The sequence below is a fragment of the Carassius carassius genome, chromosome 47, assembly GCF_963082965.1.
Source record: "Carassius carassius chromosome 47, fCarCar2.1, whole genome shotgun sequence".
Classification (NCBI taxonomy): Eukaryota; Metazoa; Chordata; class Actinopteri; order Cypriniformes; family Cyprinidae; genus Carassius; species Carassius carassius.
Genome location: NC_081801.1, coordinates 6,436,005 through 6,458,336, shown reverse-complemented (window position 1 = coordinate 6,458,336; position 22,332 = coordinate 6,436,005). Strand labels below are relative to the sequence as shown.

The 22,332-nt window shown below is 36.4% G+C and overlaps 2 protein-coding genes across 4 annotated transcripts in view; both read right to left on the bottom strand.

Moving 5' to 3' along the window:
* LOC132130176 (calcium/calmodulin-dependent protein kinase kinase 2-like) overlaps positions 1-22,332 on the bottom strand; it is a 35,076-nt gene that overhangs the window by 5,496 nt on the left and 7,248 nt on the right. The window contains exons 1-14 of one of the 2 annotated variants that reach the window (XM_059541852.1): positions 19,368-19,862; positions 6,986-7,616; positions 6,100-6,147; positions 4,631-4,684; positions 3,709-3,760; positions 3,410-3,543; positions 2,739-2,775; positions 2,571-2,592; positions 2,385-2,473; positions 1,186-1,385; positions 1,051-1,104; positions 835-908; positions 667-754; positions 56-187 (exon numbers count right to left, since the gene is read on the bottom strand). In XM_059541852.1, the coding sequence (XP_059397835.1) occupies positions 56-187; positions 667-754; positions 835-908; positions 1,051-1,104; positions 1,186-1,385; positions 2,385-2,473; positions 2,571-2,592; positions 2,739-2,775; positions 3,410-3,543; positions 3,709-3,760; positions 4,631-4,684; positions 6,100-6,147; positions 6,986-7,573 (1,572 nt within the window). In that variant the 5' untranslated portion in view covers positions 7,574-7,616; positions 19,368-19,862. Of the gene's footprint in view, positions 1-55; positions 188-666; positions 755-834; positions 909-1,050; positions 1,105-1,185; positions 1,386-2,384; positions 2,474-2,570; positions 2,593-2,738; positions 2,776-3,409; positions 3,544-3,708; positions 3,761-4,630; positions 4,685-6,099; positions 6,148-6,985; positions 7,617-19,367; positions 19,863-22,332 lie in introns of those variants that run through there. The other variant, XM_059541853.1, reaches the window with a different exon arrangement.
* On the bottom strand, positions 19,967-21,784 carry LOC132130186 (small nuclear ribonucleoprotein Sm D3). 2 transcript variants are annotated; one of them, XM_059541869.1, is made up of 4 exons: positions 21,636-21,784; positions 20,941-21,074; positions 20,611-20,803; positions 19,967-20,279 (listed from the first exon to the last, which is right to left on the bottom strand). In XM_059541869.1, exons 2-4 carry the CDS (start codon positions 21,064-21,066, stop codon positions 20,212-20,214), a joined length of 387 nt encoding a protein of 128 aa, XP_059397852.1. In that variant the 5' UTR covers positions 21,067-21,074; positions 21,636-21,784; the 3' UTR covers positions 19,967-20,211. The 2 variants fall into 2 exon arrangements, with proteins under 2 accessions (XP_059397852.1, XP_059397853.1); XM_059541870.1 differs by lacking the exon at positions 21,636-21,784 and adding an exon at positions 21,283-21,457.

The window sequence follows — 22,332 nt, the reverse complement described above, 5'->3', positions numbered from 1 at the left end:
ATACATTTTGTGTATTCATAACAACAAATATGCCACAAGGGGCTTGCAATCTTACCACGGTGGCCAGGCTGGGGATGTGCTTGACAGAGTTTTCCACTTCCTCCTCTGTGACTTCTATCAGGCTGCAGCAGTTGTCGTCCTCAGGGGGGAGGGGCTCAGCGCCATGCCGCGTCACCCACGGGTGCACCTACAACAACAACAATGAAACAAATCCTGCTTTGATATCATTCATTAACTCAAGACAGTGTCTAGCAGCTGGAGTGTCCTATATTCACACAGGAAGTGCTTTGAAATCATCTTTAGGAACAAAGAAGGATTTCATTTTAGGTCCATTTGAAGTAGGGAGGCTAATTATAACATAAGAAAAAATATACTTCCAATTACAAATAATTTAGGGTCAGTAAGATTTTTTTCTTGAAAGAATACTTCTATTTGTATGATCCCAACGTTTTGAACGGTAGCATTTATGGTTTCAAAAAAGAAAAAAAACAAACATCAACCAACAGCGTAACTCTAGACCAAAACTGTTTCTTTTTCTGACCTATCACAGATGCGGGCTAGTGTTCAGGAAACATTCTGTTGACGTTAATATAGCGTGGAAATTACACATATCACCTTTGTTAAACTTGAAGGTGGTGTCACTGGTGGAATAAAAGTCACACTGACCTTGATTTGTGGGACGGTAATTCTGGTTTCAGGGTTCTTGTCCAACATTTTAAAAAGAAGGTCCTTTAAATCATCTGACATGTCCGCACTGTGAAGTGGGACAAAAATGCTATCAATGTCAGAACATCAAAATGGGGAAGCTCTTTCAGGCTCAAGAAAAATACTCACTTCTCAGGAAGCTCCACTGGTTGGGTCTTGATCTTCTGATGGAGGCTCAAAATACGCTCATCCATAAACGGACACTGTAAAGAAAGGAAGTAAAGTCAAAGACCACGTCAAAAAGAATTTGTTTTATACATTGTCTTGAACAGTTGTGCTGAATTGTTACGGTTTATATATATTTATATATTTCATGATATATACAAAGGTCAAAACAGGGCATACCACTCCAAAGATAAAACAGTACAAGGTGACTCCCATCGCCCACACATCCAGAGCCTATTAAAACACGATGTTAACATGACAATCAAAATTGGCAGGATGTTGGCAACTAGCTTAGAGTATAAAAGAGCTCTTAACCTTTCCAGAGAAGTTCTTGCGGGTCTCTGAGAGGGTCTCTGGGGCGAGAAATGCTGGTGTCCCAACTGTGCTGGTCAGGAGGGCGTCTGCTCCCTCAAACTGGTTACTGACCCCAAAGTCTGCAATTTTGACATGGCCATCTTCTCCCACAAGCAGGTTGGAAGGCTTGATGTCCCGATGAATGATTTTCTGATAATGTACTGTTGAGGATGAGTAGTTGCCATCACTTTTAATCATTATTTAATGCATTTTGTAGACTAGTGTCACAATTTGATCTTTGAAAAATGTCAAGAACTTTCTTGATCTATTAATATTTTCTATCTATTAACAAACCTATTAAAAAAATTTAGTTAACTGATAGAAATAAAGCTGAAATAAAATTATAAATATTACATGAAAGCTTAAATGAAAATTTTAAATGTTGTACTGGCAACTTAAGTTTAAGTACCAAAATTACCAACAAAACTAAAACTGAAATAAAAATAATTAAAGCTATATAGACACACACACACATATATATATATATATATGTTTATTTGTTTATATATATATATATATATATAAACAAATAAACAAAAACTAATACAAATTACAAAATGACTAATAAAATAAAACGAATGAAATGTAAACTGAATATGTATGTAAAGCTAATTCAAATGATTAATAATTACTATAATAATGTATAAATCATACTAAAATAACACTGCTAATTGGGCAGTTCTTGGACAGAATAAGCCATGTGGACTAAACTTATACTAAAATTAAAAAATGAATCTGAAGACATAAAAAAATGTGAATTCAAAATATGAATAAATACAATAATAGTGTATAAATAATACTAAAATAACATTACAAATTTGGCAGTTCTTGGACAGAATGAGCAATGGGCTAAGCATGAAAACTAAAATTATATTGAATATTGAAAATATAAAAATAAAGGCTAATTCAAAAAAACAATTAATACTTTAATGGTATATAAAGAATACTAAAATAACACTGCTAAGTAGATGGTTCTTGGCCAGTATAAGATATGATGACAAGACTTTAGTCTAAACATTTGGCTCAATGAGACTATAAAGAGCCCAGCCTGTGGCACAAGTCCATGTAAATGTGAGTCCTTGCCCCTTTATCTGGATGTATTAGCAACAAGCATGAGTATTGATCACACTACTAAGCTTTAGCTAAATTCCCGCACTCACAATACTCAATTCCTCTCAGCAAGTCCTGGAAGTAGAAGCGTGCCTGGTCCTCATCCAGGGGCTTATCAGTAGGAACCTCCATCACTGCTCTGCAAACACATGGGGAACGAGACACAGTTTCTCTAGCAGAGTGACACTAGCACAGCATGGGCCGCCGCTACAATCAGAAATGACATGCTTACTCACCCTCGTTTGACAAGCTCAAACACTGTGAAAGCACACAGGAAACAGTGTTAGGATACTGTGCATTACCTTATCTGACTTCACATACATTTAGCACAGAAAAGTAGAATTAATTGTGCATGTGCAAGTATGTAGCATCTGCCAAAACAATGAGTATCTGGCCAGACTTACCCATGTACAGATGGTCCTCACTTGGATCATCCAGAACCTGCACAAAAAAATCAAAGAGGTTTAGAAAGGGAATGAAACCAGTCAGCATAGACCTTATATTATGTCATATCTGATTTGATGTAAATGAAAACAAGGGTATGAGGGATCAAAATTCAGTCCAATCAATATGACAGACTGCATCAATGTCAACGTGCATCAACATTTAATTATCAAAACCCATCAACATTTAATTATCACAACCCAGTTTTTTGGTCCACTAGAAATCTGTGGGAAAGTGTTCTTTCAGTGTTTTTATTGGCTAGATAATAAGTGGCCAGTACATATCAGTACACTGCAAATAATTATTTTCTTAATCAGTATTTCTGTCATATTTTCAAATAAAAATATTTACAATACGTTGTTTTTCCTGGTATACTTTTTTTAAGCATTAACCACAATAAATATTTTTAGATTTCTATTCCTCACTGCCTTATATTTATTCATGTCAAATTTAATTTGATGCATGTCATTTTAATAGGAAGACTAGATGATTGGAAACCTGTTTGCAAATAGTCATTATTGTTTAAAATTCCACTTGGTTGCACTAGTGGTGCATAAATTACACACTAAAGTCTGGAGAAACAGGTGCAACAGCACCACTTCGGCTGCATATTGACAATACAAACACCCACCTCCACAAGCTTCACCACATTAGGGTGATCAAGCTTCTTGAGGATAGCTATCTCCTGGTAAACACGCTCCAGAGGCCCTTTGGGCTGAGGAGGGCCCTCAGGGGCCAATTTTGCCCCACGAGGAGGAGGTCTGCCTGTTTAAACCAGCACAAGAGGAAATCATGTGAAAGGCTGAAGTACTGGGCATTCTGCTAGCTGATGAAACTGTGCCCCCAACCTCATACACACACACACACTCACACATACACTCAATCTTAAACCCCGCTGAGCGTTCCATCTGCTTTAAAGCAGACACTTACGTGGGAACCCAGCCTGCCTCATCAGTCGTTTCTTGGACAGCACTTTCATGGCCTGTGGAGAGTAGTGAGAATGAGCGAGTGAGAGCAGATATCCAGTGTCATTACTGGTGCTGGGCGACATATGCCCCATTCTACAGCCAGTACAGAGAGAGGGCTACAACACCCCCCCCCCCCCCCCCCCCCAAAAAATATATATTAAAAAATAAGTAACATTTAATCAGAAAATTGAGCAATTTTAAGTTAATATTTAATGTAATATTACAGCTACATATTATTATTATTACAGCATGTTCATAAACACTATTATCAAGATTGGGATATTCTATTAATTTTTTTTTAATTAAATTATTTATCAAATACCAACAATCTTTTTATTTTATTTTTAATTTGCTGCCATACTGTATATTGCTGGAGTCTACAAATGCACAAAAAGTTAAGATAAAATAAGCTATAAATAATTAAAGAGAAATCAATACAAATAAAAAAAATATTAAACCAATATATTATTACTATTTTTTCTGAAATAATGCTAATATTGCAACTAATATTAATACTACTATTATTAATAATATTAATCAAGATATGGATATTTAGAAATAATTTAGTCAACAGTGAGACCAGAGATAAAGTAATATACAACTATTGATAATTTAGCTAGATTATGAGGCCTTGGGTTTAGTTTGTTTGTTGCACTAGTGCTAAAATGCATTGTACTTCAATTAAAATCACATCATAATTATTATTTTATGAACTTCTTCATGGACAGTGTCTATGTGACTATTTTAAGACTGGCTGCTGAAGGCGACCTCAACTAGGCAATCATCATTTAAAGCTTACTGATAACACTAGCATGTTAGCTCTTTACTATTCACACATGAAGTGTGTATATAGTTGTGCAAGATCATGAGACTGTGTCACCCACATAGTATGTGTTGTCGTCTTCATTGTACGCCAGCTTGACAACTCCATAGGAGCCCTGTATCAGGAAAACAAGGTGTGTCAATCATGACGACTAGTAACTGGATCAAACCGCAACACGGACACACTCAGTAACATGCAAAAACTGTGGGAAACAGGAGGCTAAAGTGGCCAAGAATTTGTGCCGTTTGATTAACTGGAGAACATGTAAATCAAACTAAGCCAGTAGGCAACAGCCGGCATCATGATGAATGCCACAGACAGGCATAATTCCACGTCTGTTCTGTCTCCATCTCCCTCAAACCTACACACACACACACACAGGTCCCAACTGGGATAGCAGATTGCCGTTCCAGCAGGGAATCCAACCCTTTAGACAGAGATGAGAGCAGAACAGGAATCTCCCCATCCAAGCTGACAGTTTTCCATGCCCTCGAACAGAGATGAAGCTTAGTGGAACAGCAACAGTGAAAACACTTCAGTGCTCCTTTCACTTGCATCACTGCATTACCCTATTTATTGCTTTAGAATATTCACTACATGCACCTATCATATTGTACTCTTCTTAGAAAAAATTGACCATGGTTATATTATGGAACACATGGTTTATAAGGAACTCCTCAAAGTAGTGTGCTACATGGCATTCACTTGATGCCATGTCCAAAAAAAAACATGACAAAGCATTGTATTTTTTTTTTTGTATGGGTTTAATCCAGTCTGTTCTATTCATGAAAATTTGATTTACCACATGGTGCCAAATAATTACAATATTCATATAATCTGAATTTAAAATTCTATGGTATTTCCATAATACCCTGTTAAAAAGAGGTAGAGGGGGACTACTTTACTATAGTTTAAAAGTTTGAGTTCAGTAAACATTTTATTCAGTAAATTTTGTTTTGAATACCTTTGTTCAGCAAAAATGCTTAAATTGATCAAAAGTGACAGTAAAGATGTTATATAGCACATTAAACATTGATAATAATAATAAGAGTAGGTTTCCTGAGCACCAAACTCAGCTTTGCCATCACAGGAATTAATTACATTTCAAAACATATGAAAACAGAAACCCAATATTTCAAATTGCAATAATATTTCACAACTACTGTTTTAAAGTTGTTGTTTTTTTGTAAATAAATGCAGCCTTGATGAGCATAAGAAACTTCTTCCAAAAACATGTACAAATTTTAAAGCCCCCAAATATTTCATGTGTATTTATTTATTTATTAGCCAAGATCCAGAAAAAGTCAAATGTGGGATAATTTCATGTCGTTAATTTTGCATTGATGACCAACTGTATGCCTCACATATTTTGTTACTTTAGACATTTTTTACTATATGAAATATGTGAGATGTTTGATTGTTCTGAAAGAAGGAAAATAGCTCAAATTAATCTTTCAGCAAAGTATTCATTCATCCCAGCCTTAGCAGGAAATGATCTATACATAAATAATAAATGAAAAATAAACATACCTTTCCGATCTCATCTTTCAGCTTGTACTGGTTGAGCTGCACGCAGTCCTTTTGAAATAAAGAAACAAATGATATCAATCAATGGTACTGAGGTCTTCTTTAAGGAACTGTAGTGACTGAAGAAAGACAACTACTTCAGCCTGTGTCGCCAAAGACCACAGCAAATGCAAACTTGATTCCCTCATCAAGAATGATGCTTGAAGCATTCCAGGTTCAAAGAATCAAAAGCATTAGCAGAAGTATTTACAAGGGAGTAGTATTGCAGTACTAAAATAACACAAAAAAACTATAATAGCATATCAATGATACTAAAATAACACTGACTTGAGCCGAGAAAGGTACACAAGCTAAAGCTACGCACATTTCTCGCTGATTTCATGTCCTAATGGAAAAGCAGAAGCATCTACAGGGGAACTTTCTCTTGACAAGCTCCATTAAGAGGTGGGTAATCGCTCCTGTCTGTAACCTTACCTCACATACCCTCTCAGGCCTGCAGACTTGAAGCCAATCCAGAGAATGAAGAAAAGGCAATGTTCTTCTCAAAGACAACATCAGTTCTCACACAAGCAGCTCAAATGATCGCAGGCTATTTAAAATATCATGATCACAAGCAGCAATTTCTAGCCCCATTGCTTTATAATGTATATTTGATAAATTATCTTATAATATATTTATTATGTAATATTTAATATATATATATATATATATATATATATATATATATATATATATATATATTTAATATGTTATTTTGAATTAATTTATATTAATAATTTAGCTAATAAATATTCTATAATATTTTATTTAAAGGTTTAATTGGTTGATATTTTTGTTAGGGACTTCACCAAAGTTCCAAACACACTTGCCATTAACTCCGGCCCCCTACCTGCAGGTCTGTGATGGAGACACGATGAGACTCCACGGTTGGTCTTCGAGGGAGGCGTGGAGACGAGTGAGGGGAGGTGATTGGCGAATAGGGCAGCGATGGGTAAATATAGCGTCCGTTCAGCCCCGGAGAACCGCAGGGTGATGAAAGCGTCTGCGATCGTTCCTGTAGCGACAGCTTCCTGTCGGAGAGGCTGAGTCTACCTCTGTGCTCCTGAGGTTCTGGGAAGAGTGCTTCTGGGCGGCCCACCGTGTGGGATAAAAGATCACAGGAGGCCATACGGAAGGGCGGTACCGGACCTGACAACGTCGTCTCCGGTGTTTCCGTGCTGTCCATGTCCTCCACCTCCTCATCCTCTCCGCCCTCCTGCCCTGAGCCACCACTGGGCTCATACTCTGTCACCACAATCATAGACTCCATCTCGTTGGTACAAGGGCTCAGGCGCGTGGATGGGGAAGGGAGCACAACACAGCTCCGCAGCAGGTCAGGCAGTGGCTGATTGGGTGGCTGTACCGGCTGAATGGGCGGAGCATGGCCCAGAGTGGCAGGGGGATCAGAAGAGGGCCAGGAGGAGACACAGGGAAACATAGTGTCCTTCCCAAACACCTCTCAGTAGCCCCTCCATCAACACCTTGCAGGAAAAACAGAGTTGGGAAATGTTAGACTTCATACAGAACGTCAGCGCACATACTACCCACAGCTTTTGACCAATGAATTTCCTTGACTTTGAGTATCATTTGAGAACAGGCAGAATGATCACTTTACATTCAGACAGAAAATAAGCACAAATAAAATTAAAAGGCCCTTTCATTTCTTTATTCTTTCCTGATATTACCCACCCAATGTTTTATATATCCATTCCCAATCAATCAATCAATAAATTTCACCCAATCCCCAATATTTTATCATGTGTATTTTATGTTATTTATTTTAATATAATTATTAGACCTATTATGTAAATATTTTATATTTATATAATAATTATTATTGTTAAGTGTCCAATAAAAAAACTGATATTTTGGATATGAACTATGAACTGTTATATAGATATATAAATGTATTTTTAAATATTTGTAGCATATTTGAGTTGAGCATAACTATATTTCTATTTTTTATTTCCATGACTTTCACAAGGCTGCACCATTTTACAAATTCCTGATATTTCTTGTTGTGATATATACAAGTATTTATGAATTCTAAAACATTTTTTGCAGATATTGCTTCTCATATATAGATCACAAAGTGCAATGTATATGTATATACATACATAAGACACACACAAACACGCGCACACACACACACACACACACACACACAGACCTCAATTCAACACACAAAATTACATTTTCTAATTTCCATACATTTTAAAATTCTACAAAAATCACCATTTCAAAATTCCTTGATATTCTGGTATTTTTCCCCGATGTTAATTCTAGTAAAAGCCTAACTGGGAACAAACTCTTGACTGAAAAAAAACATTTCAGGTCATTGTTATATAATTATATTACACTGAAAATAGTTTACCTGTACAGATTGAATACTGAATACAGCTAATAAGCTTATAAATATAAAATTTTTCAGACGTTATTCATGTAAAGCCTGCTCGCAAGATTACATATCTCCATTCTGCTCTGAGCCTCAGTTTTTCATGTAGTTTCTTTGGCAAGCAGATTTTCTGAACATTGGAGACTCTCTGTGTGTGTGTGTGTGGGAGAGGTGTGGGTCTGGCAGAATGAGAGAAATATAAGCAGGTACAGTAAAACAGACATTCAGTACTCTGAGGGGTTCAGAAAGGAGAACTTGTGTGGGCTGGCCCACCCCCTCCATGCGTCCTCATTTCTATCGCTCGCATTCAACGAGATCCACTGCAGCTTGGTTTTTCTTCTCTTTCTCGGTTTTGTTCCCTGTCATTTCTTCATCTGCGATCGAATCTCTACTTATGTTTTTGCTGTAATATCATCTCGGGGCCCTGGCCTCCATGTGTTCTCCTGTCAAAACACCCACACAGCTGGAAGACAACCCCCTAGCAATGTGCTAGAAATCACTCTGAACACCTTAGAAACAATATGTGTCAACCTTTGTATGGTTAAGCAAGCACCATTCACATTTATGCATAAATCAAAAAAATCCTGCTTATTTTGTTTAGAACATTTTAACTGTCTCTTCCCATCCATCACCTACTGAGACATTCAGCCAGTAGGACAGTGAATGATGGATTTTAGATGACATTAATATCACAACAAGTGACAACCAAGTGATTGTAACATCACGCATAGGGCTGCAACAACTAATCGATAAAATCGATAAAAATCGATTATGAAAATCGTTGTCAACGAATGTCATTGTCGATTAGTTGGTCTGCTCACGTCACGGGGAGCGTTACTGATGACGTCACTTTCATGACAACAGTCACACGCGAAAAGGCAGAGTAATGTTAATCGGAGAGAAATTACAGATCAATCGGCGGCAGAAAAAAGTGTGCGCCCCAAGTCTTCTAAGGCATGGGAGCATTTTACATTAAATGCAGCAAATAAGACTGTAATCTGCAAGTTATGCAAAGCTGAGCTTGTGTGGCATGGAAGTACCACAGTGATGCACGAACACATGAAGAGGAAACACGTTGTCACGGATGAAGGTGAAACATCAGCACAGTAAGCAAAAACTGTAGCCTATATTCTCATTATATGAAGATGTGAAAATAGTATAGTCTGGTTTAATTCAATGCTACTGTGTAAACAGCTTTGTTTACCAACTTCGGGACAGTCACACTAGATCTATTTTGTCTCGAGCATCAGGTTGCGCAATCATTTTGCTCGCAACATAAGTGATGGATTATAATAGCGCTACCGCAGAAATAGGTTAAATTAAATGGTTAAAGGCAAATTAAATATAAAGGCAGTTAATAACAGCAGTAGTAAAAGATTGTTTTTTTTTAGTCACTGTAGTCAGTGGTTTTTAGCGAATGCATAATTTTTCCTGTCCTGAGTTTATTGATTTAAAAACGATTGTATTGCTTTCACTTTCACTTTTTCACAGAAAATAGTCCGTTCCGTCTCTACGGTTAGAATCCTGCGTCCATAGCAACGCTCTGTTTTTCATGGCAACGATGTGTTATATTTCGCAGCGAGCGGTCTGTTATCAAGAAATAACAGACCGCATTCTACATTGGAATTCAACCAAGCCATGTAATAAAAAGTTTTTAAAAAATATCGATCTACTGCGGCTCTACTACGTTCACACGCTTGTTTTCAGTCTTTCTATATTTAATTGATCAATATATCCTTATAATTCATTTAATTTTAAATAAAAATCTGAACATCATGTCTGTGTAAATTTGTTTTACCACAAATTGTTAAAACAAATTTACACAGACATGATGTTCAGATGTAAATATATAAACCAAAACATCTAAAATATATAATAAATTAAATTTTTATTTAAAATTAAATGAGTATGCAAGGAGAGACAATTTATGTGTAAATCAATATTTGCATAACTGCAACTCTATCTGACCCATCCCTCACTCACAGAGACAAACGCTATCTTGACTTGAAACCAGACCAGTGGAGTCTGCTTGAAGAGCTTTGCACTGCTCTTAAGCCATTTGAATGTGCCACTGTTTACCAACTTCGTGTAAACAATATGTATCAACCTTTGTATGGTTAAGCAAGCACCATTCACATTTATGCATAAATCAAAAAAAATCCTGCTTATTTTGTTTATAACTTTTTAACTGTCTCTTCCCATCCATCACCTACTGAGACATTCAGCCAGTAGGACATTGAATGATGGATTTTAGATTTTGACAACCAAGTGATTGTAACATCACGCAAGATGATATGTGCAACATATTGTGTTATAAATATTTTTAAAACACAGATCACCAGTCAGGCAGACAATACTGTTAGGCTGATATTAAACTTATAATGATACTTATAATAAACTTACATTTATAAAGTTTTTATTTAATTATATATATATAATATCATATATATATATATATATATATATATATATATATATATATATATATATATATATATATATATACACACACACACACACATATGCAACAAAATTTATCAGCTATTTCAAGATGTCAGAGTAAAAGAGACAAATTTCATGATGTAATGACACGTTGTTAAAGGGGACATCGGACGCAAAATTCACTTTTACATTTTCAAATCATTTTCACATTTTACACCCAGTACTTTTTTTCTTTTTAATCCCCACAAATCATAAACACTTGCTCAGAGCAAGCCGTTCACAGAATCTTGGCAAAGTGACATCACTTTGCACAGGCCCCTCCCACAACTGTTGACGGACACTTGAGTAAGCTGTAAACAGTCTGTCATTGTTTCGATGCCACAGCAGGTGTAGACAAGAATGTCTCTTAAGCAGTTGAGGTGTTTTGTTGTTGGATGTAAGAATGAACATAGCAATCGTTTTTTACTACTGACATCTGAGCCGCTGAAGATGAACTGGATTATTTTAGTTTTTATAGGGACTATGCCATCCAATCTACCTCTGTCTGCACAAATCATTTTACTCCAGAATGTTTTCTGAACAAGGGACAATTCAAGGCAAGTTTCGCTAAAAAGTTCATACTCTAGGATGGATCAGTACCCACTGTTCGTGATCCAGTCCCACACTTTATATTTCTTATGATTATTTGCAAATCGTCTTTCCTCTTCCACAGAAAGAAGGGGCGTGTTGAGCAAAGCTCATTAGCATTTAAAGAGACATGCACTGAAACGGGTCACTGTGTACAAAGCTGTTTAATTGTGTTGGTGTACACAACCACTGAGGATTTTTAACCAAAATATGTTGCAGACAGTTCATTAACACCCTAAAGAATCATACCAACTTGTGGAAAATGGACATCTGATGTCCCCTTTAACGTCAGATCCATTTTAATCTCTGGTGTTTCCCTGGTGTGAATGTCATTAATGACTTCATGTCCTCCCATCTCTCAACCTCAATGACAAAGAGACAGCCCAGCTAAGCACAGAGCGACCAGGTATGCCCGACCCATTTGTCAGCTCAGGTGCTGATGGTGGGATGATGAAAGAGTGCAGTAATTCAGAGGGATTGATGTGTCCTTATCCAGTCAGAGCATCAGGCAACTATCTGAAACTCATGTGGCAGGATTACAGGTAACATGCAAGTATCTATGACAGCAACAATAGGAAATGCACGGTAGATGTGGGAAAGATGTGGCCTGACTGCAATGGTATAGGCTGAGCTGTTTTAATCTGAGAGCAGTTTCCACATTCTTCTATGACCTACTTCAATCTTTGATGGATTGCAAACCAAGTGTTTCTCCTTCACATGCCCAACCTACCAAACACATGCAAACCTCGTTTGTTATGGAGACTCGGACTCACAAGCATAAGATCTCTGGACCCCCACAGACCACATGTATAACAAACGGGGTCTACATTAAAGAGTTTCCACAAAGGACAACATCAAATGCATAAAAAGATCTACCGAGTCGAGCCCTTAACCAAGATGAACTCCAGCAAGAAACCAATTTTACCCAAGAAACAAAACAGATGCAGCCTTACTCCAGATAACTTCATTCTCTAGTTGTCTCTACTATGGTGAGATGCACAGGGCATTCCCTAGGGAAAGGGGTCCACAGAGGACTGACCGTCTGGGACCATCTGGAGTGTTCAGCATTCTTTGAAACATCAAAAAGAGTTTTGCTCTCTCACTACCATCTGTGGTGTGCTGTTGATCTCCACACACAATGATTCTGACTCTTCATTCAGTTTTATAATAATGCCCTGAAATACTTCAAGCGAAATCGAAGGATGAACTTATGTGACACCATTCCAAAATCAGGCCAAAATGAAAAATGTTTCTTTGAAGTTCTAAACAACTTGCCAAGGTAAATTCTCTGGAAAAGTTTGCTCTGGCTTGTAAACACCTTCTAACTACCGATGCTTCATGGGCGATTACAGTACCACCACTGATCTAAATATATGACACACTTGTGACTGACAGGCGACTGATCCAACACAAAATATACTTCTTTACTTACATAATTATGCAGGAAATATTAAACATTAATATATATCTGGAATTGGTATCTGAAACTGATTGGTACCATAATACCACAGGGCTCTAGACTAACTTTTTGCACTAGTTGCACTGGTGCGCCTAACTTCTTAGGTGCACCAGCACCAAAGTTAGATACGACAAAAAAAATGATAAAAAACAATTTGATGCAAATAGTTTCTGAATATTTTTTTAATGAATATTAAAAAAAAGTGAATAAAAGGTACACAGTGTGCCATGTGTGTGTGACAAGGCCAATGCATTAAAACAGTTCAGTTTAACCACCGTTAGTTACTGTGCTTGTGCGCTGCTTTAATTGATGCGCATGCGCGCACACACACACCACTCGCACACAGAGATCTGAGATTCAGAAGCTTATAAACTTGTCAGTGCTGCCATGCGACTTTTATTCATTGATCCTGAATCGGTACATTATATTTTTCAACAACAAGGGGGCAAAAATGCTTCATTGTTTGTAGAGAGAGACAGACGCAGACAATTTACGCATCTCTCTCTCTCTCTCAAAATTTTTCATCACTGGATATAGCTGTCGGTCATTTAACATTTCCATCGTAAAACGTATTATTAAAAGTAGACTAATATTAAATGATTTGCCGCTTCATCTTACCTCGCTCTCTTTAAAATTAAACTGACGCTTCACACTCTGCTTCTGTGAACAGTAAACCCCGCCTACTTTGATTTGATTGGCCATCTCAGTCATTTTGACATTGAGGCTTTGATCTGAAGCAATGTGCAGCGTACGCGCACATACAAAGAAAAACTGGTTTAATACAAAGGGCGGAAAGCCAATCACACAGAGTACATTTTACATTTAAAAACCATGACTTGGGATATGCTTTAAAAAAGTTGAACTTACATTCATTTTACATGGCTTTCTAAACATGCAGCTCTCCTGTGTGAGATGCGAGTGCAACGGTGATAAAAGATGTCCCTCTAGAAAATGTGCTAAATATGCGTTCTGTGTGAACGGCTTGGTTTCAGTTTTGATGTAAACAAGATCAGTGTCTAGATGACATTGATGTTCTCTTTTTCTGCATTATTTTGAAAGAACATCGCAGCAGCGCTGAACGGCTGGTCGCACTGGTGCGACCTCTGATCTTTTTCGTCGCACCACTGAGAAATTAGCCTTTACCATAATATGTTTGCATATTATGACATATTATGCATATTAAGTTAAAATACTTGTTTATGTAAAAAACAATGCTACAGTCAGTTATACTTCTTTTAAAATGCACATTCCGGGCCGGAATGTCGGTCTCTGTTTTGGTTTGTGAAACCCACCCACTTCCAGTTTCCAGTTTGTATTTCGGCACCCACCCGGGGTGCCAGTGCCAGTTGTTAGAAAACACAGCACATTTAATTTCATTCATTGTCAAGTTCGCTCGTTCCTGTTGGTGTCGTCAATCTGGCAACCTGTGTGTGCATCAAGTCTGAGCAGGAGTGGCCTGGTTGAAAAAAAACCTCTCCAATATTTTGTATTTGGACTGCTATACCTAGTTCTATGGAAGCACATGGGTAGCGATATTCAATTTGGAATGTAATATGCAAAATGAAAATGCAATATGTAAAATGACATTGCATTTCTGTATTTACATTTTCATTTTCCAATACATTTGTGCAACGTTTGGTGCAAAATGAAAATGAAAATTAAATTACATAATTTTCATTTGCCATTACATACACCAGTTTTAATATGTAAAATGAAAACTAATTTTAACGCTTTATAAGTTGCAAAATTAAAATGAAAATGTATTACAGAAATGATTAGATATGTATAACATGTTCAAGCAAAAACTGTGGCAAAATTATCATTTAAATGCTATTTTTCTTAAATGCATTAACACTCACAGTCAAGACACTTATAATTGCATTTTCATTCAGTGTCCCGCAATGAATGTAGCAAAATTCAATGTGCACATTGAAAATGCATTCCGAGCCGATCACGTGTCCGCCCCTTCGCGCCATGTCAATCACTGCGTGAACAAGGCGGGGCTTGCAGAAGGTCAGAGACTCAAATCTCAAGAAGAGGATTCAAGTGAGAGAACATGGACAAGACAGTTGGTCCGTGTACGTTTTGATCATTTCGGTTTATGGCTATAATATATCATTCGCACTGGTAGGCGGGGCTGAAAGCTGCTTTCATCTGATTGGTCGAATCGCTCCACCTTCAACTCGGTCTTTTTATTCTTTCAGGCAGAATAAGAGTCAGTGCGAGTGAAGCACGCTCACTGTTAATTAGCATAATATTTGAATCAGATGTAGCTGGGCACATAATTCGTGCTGCTGCGACCTGCAAATTATTTCTAGGTTGTAGTATTGTATGAATATTGTCCCACTGATAAATACAGTGAAATAGTTCTGTCTCTTTGGAAAAAAGAGAAGTGGAAATAAAAATCAATAATAGACTGAACAGTTCCATGTCTGTAACATTTACCACTCTCATATTTTAAGTCATAAGGCACTAGGTATGTGTGTGTAACATTCATAAATAATTGTAAAAATTAATATTGTTACATTTCTGAAATAAAAATAGTAAAATTAGCTCTAAGCTGCTCAGTGCTCCTGTAGCCTACCCCAGAGCGCCCTCTCGCGGCTGTAGACGGTAATGTTTTCTCTTGGTTCTGAATAAATGCGACTTATATGTTTTTTTCCTTGTCATGACGTATTTTTGGACTGATGCAACTTATACCAAAAAATACGGGTAACATTATTATTATTATTTATTATGAGAGTAATTGACACAGACTAGAACTTTAATGTTTCACCGAATTTAGCTGAGATCTTCAGACTCGTCTGACTCGTGTTGCTATATAACTGGCCAGACTTACCTTCCCAAAAAATCCTATTTAATTTTATTTCATAAATTTAACTATATTTATTTCCACTTCACTGTTATCCAAGGAGACAGAACTATTTGCACTGTTTTTATCAGTGGGACAATATTTATACAATACTATAACCTAGAAATAATTTAACGGGGTCTCTTGCAAGTCGAAGCAGCACGAATTATGTGCCCAGCTACATCTGATTCAAATATTATGCTAATAAACAGTGAGCGGTGGTTTCAGACATTACAGTGCTTCACTCGCACTGACTCTTATTTTGCCTGAAAGAATGAAAAGACCGAGCTGAAGCTGGAGCGATTCGACCAATCAGATGAAAGCAGCGTTTCAGCTCCACCCACAAGTGTGGATGAAATATTGAAGCCATAAACCGAAATGATCAAAACGTACACGGGTCAACTGTCTTGTCCATGTTCTCTCACTTGAATCCTCTTCTTGAGATTTGAGTCTCTGACCTTCTGCAAGCCCCGCCTTGTTCACGCAGTGATTGACATGGCGCGAAGGGGCGGACACGTGATCGGCTCGGAATGCATTTTCAATGTGCACATTGAATTTTGCTACATTCATTGCGGGACATTGAATGAAAATGCAATCGTAAGTGTCTTGACTGTGAGTGTTAATGCATTTAAGAAAAATAGCATTTAAATGATAATTTTGCCACAGTTTTTGCTTGAACATGTTATACATATCTAATCATTTCTGTAATACATTTTCATTTTAATTTTGCAACTTATAAAGCGTTAAAATTAGTATTCATTTTACATATTAAAACTGGTGTATGAAATGCCAAATGAAAATTATGTAATTTAATTTTCATTTTCATTTTGCACCAAACGTTGCACAAATGTATTGGAAAATGTAAATGTAAATACAGAAATGCATTGTCATTTTGCATATTACATTGCAAATTGAATATCGCTACCCATGTGCTTCCATATAGTTCAACCACTCGGTGTCAATCCTACATACAGCACCTTTAATGGCTTTAAGTCCATAACATACGCAGTCAGTGTTATGTCTCTGAATACGTCAAAATGTGTGTATTATTTTATGTCCTGAAGGAGCAATATCTATTTCAGACTTTCATTTATTCGCTACGGTAATGTATAGGACAGGTAACTTTTTTAAATGCATGGGAAATTACCCATATTTAACAAATAAACCTTTACATGCTCAGGAGGTTTGCACTGTAAGAATGTACAGGAATACTTAAGATATAAAAACGCTGACCCATTGGATGATGTTTTCTCATTAAAATCATACAACTTCCTATAGAATGTATGGGAATACTAGGGAATACAAATATGGTGGTGAGGTGGTTTCACTTTTATGACTTCAAGAGCAATCCGGTTCTTTTTTATAGATCAGTGAATACAACCTATAAATGTTCATTATTCGCATCAATGGTTCTGTGAAGATGAAAATTCCATTCAACAATAAGTTATTTAGATTAGTGGAAAAAAATGTATTCAAATTTTCTTTACACTAAAAAAAAGGTTTTCTTTTAAGAACTGTTCACTGAAAGATTCTTTGAGGAACTCAAAATGGTTATTCTGGGGTTCGGTTTACGATTTCTGTTCAAACTGAATTAGTCATTCTAACTGAAAGCGCCAATGACACTGTTTTATATGTTTTTATGAAAAGATCTTCGCCATGAGTTCATTGGGGCCTTTACAATGAAATTAAGGGGCAAATTATTCAGGAGGGTTTAAAAGCAGAAATGTTCAGCTCACATTTCAACTTCTGAGCACAATTATTATTTATTTGAACTTCATTATTATTATTATTTATCCTAGTGAAATGCCTTGTAACATAGACTCATATGCAAGTGCATTAGTGAAAACACATTTGTTTTTGTCCAAACTATGGGACTAATTGAAATAATTTTCTCTCAGACTAGGTTATATTGAATTTGAAAGCAGTTTAAAAACAAAAAGGTGTACCACACTTTATACAAGTCTGTGGATATTTTCCATACCCATGTGTTAGCTGTAAGTTTCATCTGATCATGTTCCATAAACTAAGGAATGAAAAATTATAATCATATTTTGCACATGAAGCCTGACAAATAAAAAAACAGCCAAATGTATCCAGTTCACCCACAGCTAGATTTCAAATCATACCCCAATGGCTCATTCCACAGGGAAAAGCCCTCCAGAGGTCATCTTATGCCACTTTCTCAAAACAAGGCAAACTATTTTAGACACAAAAACCCAAGCAACATGAAAACACAAGTCAGTGGATACAAAATATCATTTGTAAAAAAAAAAAAAAAAAAAGCAGCACAGCAGACATCTAATGTGCTTGTATGAAAATATCTATTTTAATTGTAGCCATATGGATTAAAACATCTCACAATAGGCTAGCTGTCAAAACCTAGACGACATTTTTGGACATAAGAACAGTTTGCATGTTCCTTTGATGCCCAAAAATACTGTCTGGGCAGAGCTCACTAAATGTTGAAACACAGCCAGTAATTTTACAGGTTTCACTTGTCAACTGTCAAACAGACAGGATGGAAACGAATAAAGGATGCTGAATTCTTCTGTAAATGGGTCATTGTACAAAACGTGCCATTTTTGTCTCTCAAATACACATGTAAAAAACGACTTCAACATTCAATGGATTAAGGGCAACTTTAAACACAAAAACAAAATCCAGTGACTTTATTTTTATGCTTTTTTTTCTTCGCATAGATGAGTCATTTCCCCCACTCACATATGTATAACTTCTTGCTATATTACAACAATATATACAACATTAAGGATTTTAATAAATATAAATAAAACATATAAGTCTAATATACAAATATATACGTAATTTATTATTAAAATGGTTCAAATTTAACGTTAAAATTATTGAAGGACAACAAGAAGGTATTTTTGTTACTCATGTCATGTTAGTAGTTAAATCCTAAAAGGTCAGCTCTGTTTAGATTAACATGTAACGTAGAGTAAACATTTAAAAATTGTGGGTATTTGTTGAAACACAGCATTAAATTCTCCAAATAAGTACTTTACAGTTTTGCGAACTTGTCATATCAACTTGAACTAAAAACTGTCAACCCTGTTTTATTAATCCTGTCCCAGCAAACATTAACCCAACTTCATAATAACCAAACTCATCTCATGTGAATATCAGATGTGTAACGTTAACGTTATATGCTTTGATCACTCCTGCTTCACAACTGCCATCCAACGCAATTTCGTGAGTATTAATGTTATCTGTAAACGCTTCATGCAAACACCAACACGGTCTCGAAAAGCTGATTCTTTGTGGAGGACAATTTTAAGGCTGGTCGTTATTTTGCTAAAGCTGGCTAGCGCGTCTCTCACGAAACAGATGTTTGGAAAATCCAGCAGAGGATTAATCAAATCATTGTGACCACGTATGTTCAACCACGTCGCTTTATAGAGGTATAATGCGAGTCGTTGGTTCAAGTGTTGTGTCCTTACCTCGGCCGTTTGTAAGATCCTGTTTTCGAAAGGTATGTTGTTAGCTCGCTGACAGTAATGGTAGCGGTTTATGATATGATGTGCAGACAGCGGGGGACGGAGGTGCTTCTGCTGTGAGTGAATGTGAGGAGTGGCGACATCTAACGGTCACAAGAGGAACTGCGTCTGATGCTGCGCGGACAAGCGCGGGCTTATTAGCTTGATTAATTGAACTTCATCGCTGTACTTCACTCGAATAACTGTACTCTCACTCAACTGAACTTTGACACGAAGTCAAGTCAAAAATGTAACTTTTGATTGTTACAATTTCATGTAAATCCTCAAAGTACTATTTTACTAAGCCAGTAGATACGCTCCCATCTGAACTTTCATATCCAGGTATTTTAATCCACAAACTTACAATTCAGTGGGAAAACTGCTTTCATTTAATTGTTTTCGATCAAATACTTTGACCTTTGTAAGTGAAATCTGAGATATAATCCATAATAATATAAAAGTAAAAAAACAAAAAAATCTAAACATCTTTTCTCCTAACTTCAACTTTTTCTCTTATCTAAAAAAAAAAAAAAAAAAAAAAAAAAAAAAAAACTGTTGAGGGGTTTAGGTTTTTAACTGTTAATAAATGTAATGAGATACGATTAAGGAATGACTGGTTTAGCAGCACTGTAAAACAGTATTCTTATTTAAGTAAACAGCTTTATTACATGAGAAAAGTGGGGGGGGGGGAATAGCAAAATCAACAAAACTACAAGATCACCAAATTTACCAAATAATAAAAAAAGCACAATTTCTCATTTTAAAAAAAACTGTACAAAATGACACCGTGATTAAAACAGTATTCATATTATCGTCTTTTCTGGAAAATATTTCCCCTTCCTCCTGGTCCTCCTCGACCTCTGCCCCTCGCTGCGACTGCAAAGGAAAGACAAACAGTTAGTGGTTCCACCTGCTTTTCCCATGAAAAGAATTAACATGTTGACAAAACAATTCCGAACCGGGCTCAGTGCTTTTTTTGAGGATATTAAAATGAATTGTATTTTTTATATTAAATTTAATATTTATATTTTATTAATATTTAAAGGCAAACTGCTTTATTTGTTATTGGCACTAAAATGTACTAGATGCTCAATTTGGAACTATACAGATACTTTGTATGGCTAAAAAGCATTTGACATTGCAACCACAAAAATAAATAAATAAATAAAAAACATAAACAGTACATCTGCAGTAACTAATGTAATACCTTGAGCTTTGAGAATAGCAGCTTTGCCTCTTCCAGCTCCTGCACCTTGGTTTTTGTTTTTCATGCTCTTCAACATAGGGGCATTTTTCAACATGTCTGGCAGAATGAGGAAGCGTATTTTGCTGCCGCGAATGTACACCTGCTCCAGCTGTGACACTCTGCCGTCTCTATAGGTCACTGTAATGTTGGACATCTAGTTCACACAAAAAAGGGCAGTTGGTTTCATTATTTAGGACTCACTGCAGTGCAATTGTATGAATCCAGGATTAAAGTAAATGTTTGGGTAACGTAGTTACAACTCATCAAGAATGAACTTTGATGCTGCAGTACCTGGCAGTTCATGTTATCCTCTGCTTCGATCAGCTTGCCTCTGTACACCTCACCTGTGTTGGTCTCACACGTCACGATGTGACCCTCTGCTTCATGCAGGACTTTGATGGGAACACCAATAGACATGTTTTACTCTGAAGACGAAAAAAAATATTTAGAATAGCTTTGAATCACACGATGAAAGTAATAACAAGAGCAGAGAGAATCATTCACTCGTATCATTAGACTTAATCGGTTAAGTGTTTGAGTCACTAAAAGAGAGCCGACTCATTAGAATGATTCACTCGGGAATCGGACTACACTGGTTCGCTCATAAGGCTATGCTTAATACTTTTGACTCACTTAAAAGAACCGGCTCACATGAATCATTCGTTCAGGAATTATGTTCAGTGAATATTGCATTTCCACGCTCAAAAAATGGAACGTAATGAAAACCATTCAGTTTTGATATTTAATAAAGTTAGCTTATCCTGACTTAAATAACTAAACTAACACATTCCCAATGAATATTTAGACCGGTCTAGAACGACTCGAATAAATAACCAAGCAAACAATGAATGTCTCAAATGGACGTTGCTCCGCTAAAGCATCGAACAGATCCAACAACATGACCGTATACTTTAGTGAAATACAAAACAACAGACTACAAATAATAGGTTTGCGTCATAAAACATATCTTGACATATAAAAAGTACCTTGTATCGACGGCTGCGTAGAAAATCACACAGTTGAACAACGTGCCTATTAGCGGCGTTTTCCCGCTCCCACAATGCAGCTGAAAACAGAAGCCCCGCCCTTTCCTGAAACCCGGTTGCATTACGGGAGTCGAAGTCTTATTACTTACTATGTAAAATTACCGGTCAATGTAAAAAAGAGGCAGATACCTCAGAATTACACAAGAGGGCAGTATTGAATTGTGGGTATTATCTAAAACATTTCCATTCATCATAAACTTTAATCAAATGTCACAATTAGCAATAATTATTAATAAACAGTTTTTTTTTTTAAATCAGACGTCTTTGTTAATGTCACAATAAGTGTTTAGCATTTATTTCTGCATGCTTATCATAATAAAAAATATATATTTTATTTCATATTTTAAATTTTTGTGCATGAAATACATATTTGACAGATTTCATGATGAACGATTCTGAAACGATTACTTTTTTATATGATACAGTATATGCCACATATAAAATAATAAATTGTTAAACAATGGGGGGAAAAGTTTGGAGAAGTCATTTGTCTGGTTTTGGCATCATCAAGATTCATTGCTCTAGTCTCAGATATTGTGCAAGGCAGTAAAATCTGGTCTAAATTTGTTCTGTCATCCTGGTGCTTGATAGACTGATCCCGTGTCTATTCTTAGCAGCAGTCTTTTCCTCTTTGTCC

What these genes read in the sequence shown, in the direction of transcription:
- LOC132130186 (XM_059541869.1), bottom strand. Translation starts at nt 21,066, where the DNA reads ATGTCTATTGGTGTTCCCATCAAAGTCCTGCATGAAGCAGAGGGTCAC. An exon ending in AGGATAACATGAACTGCCAG is followed by an intron (nt 20,804 to 20,940) that starts GTACTGCAGCAT and finishes TGTGTGAACTAG; the next exon opens with ATGTCCAACATTACAGTGAC. An exon ending in TGCTATTCTCAAAGCTCAAG is followed by an intron (nt 20,280 to 20,610) that starts GTATTACATTAG and finishes TTTCCTTTGCAG; the next exon opens with TCGCAGCGAGGGGCAGAGGT.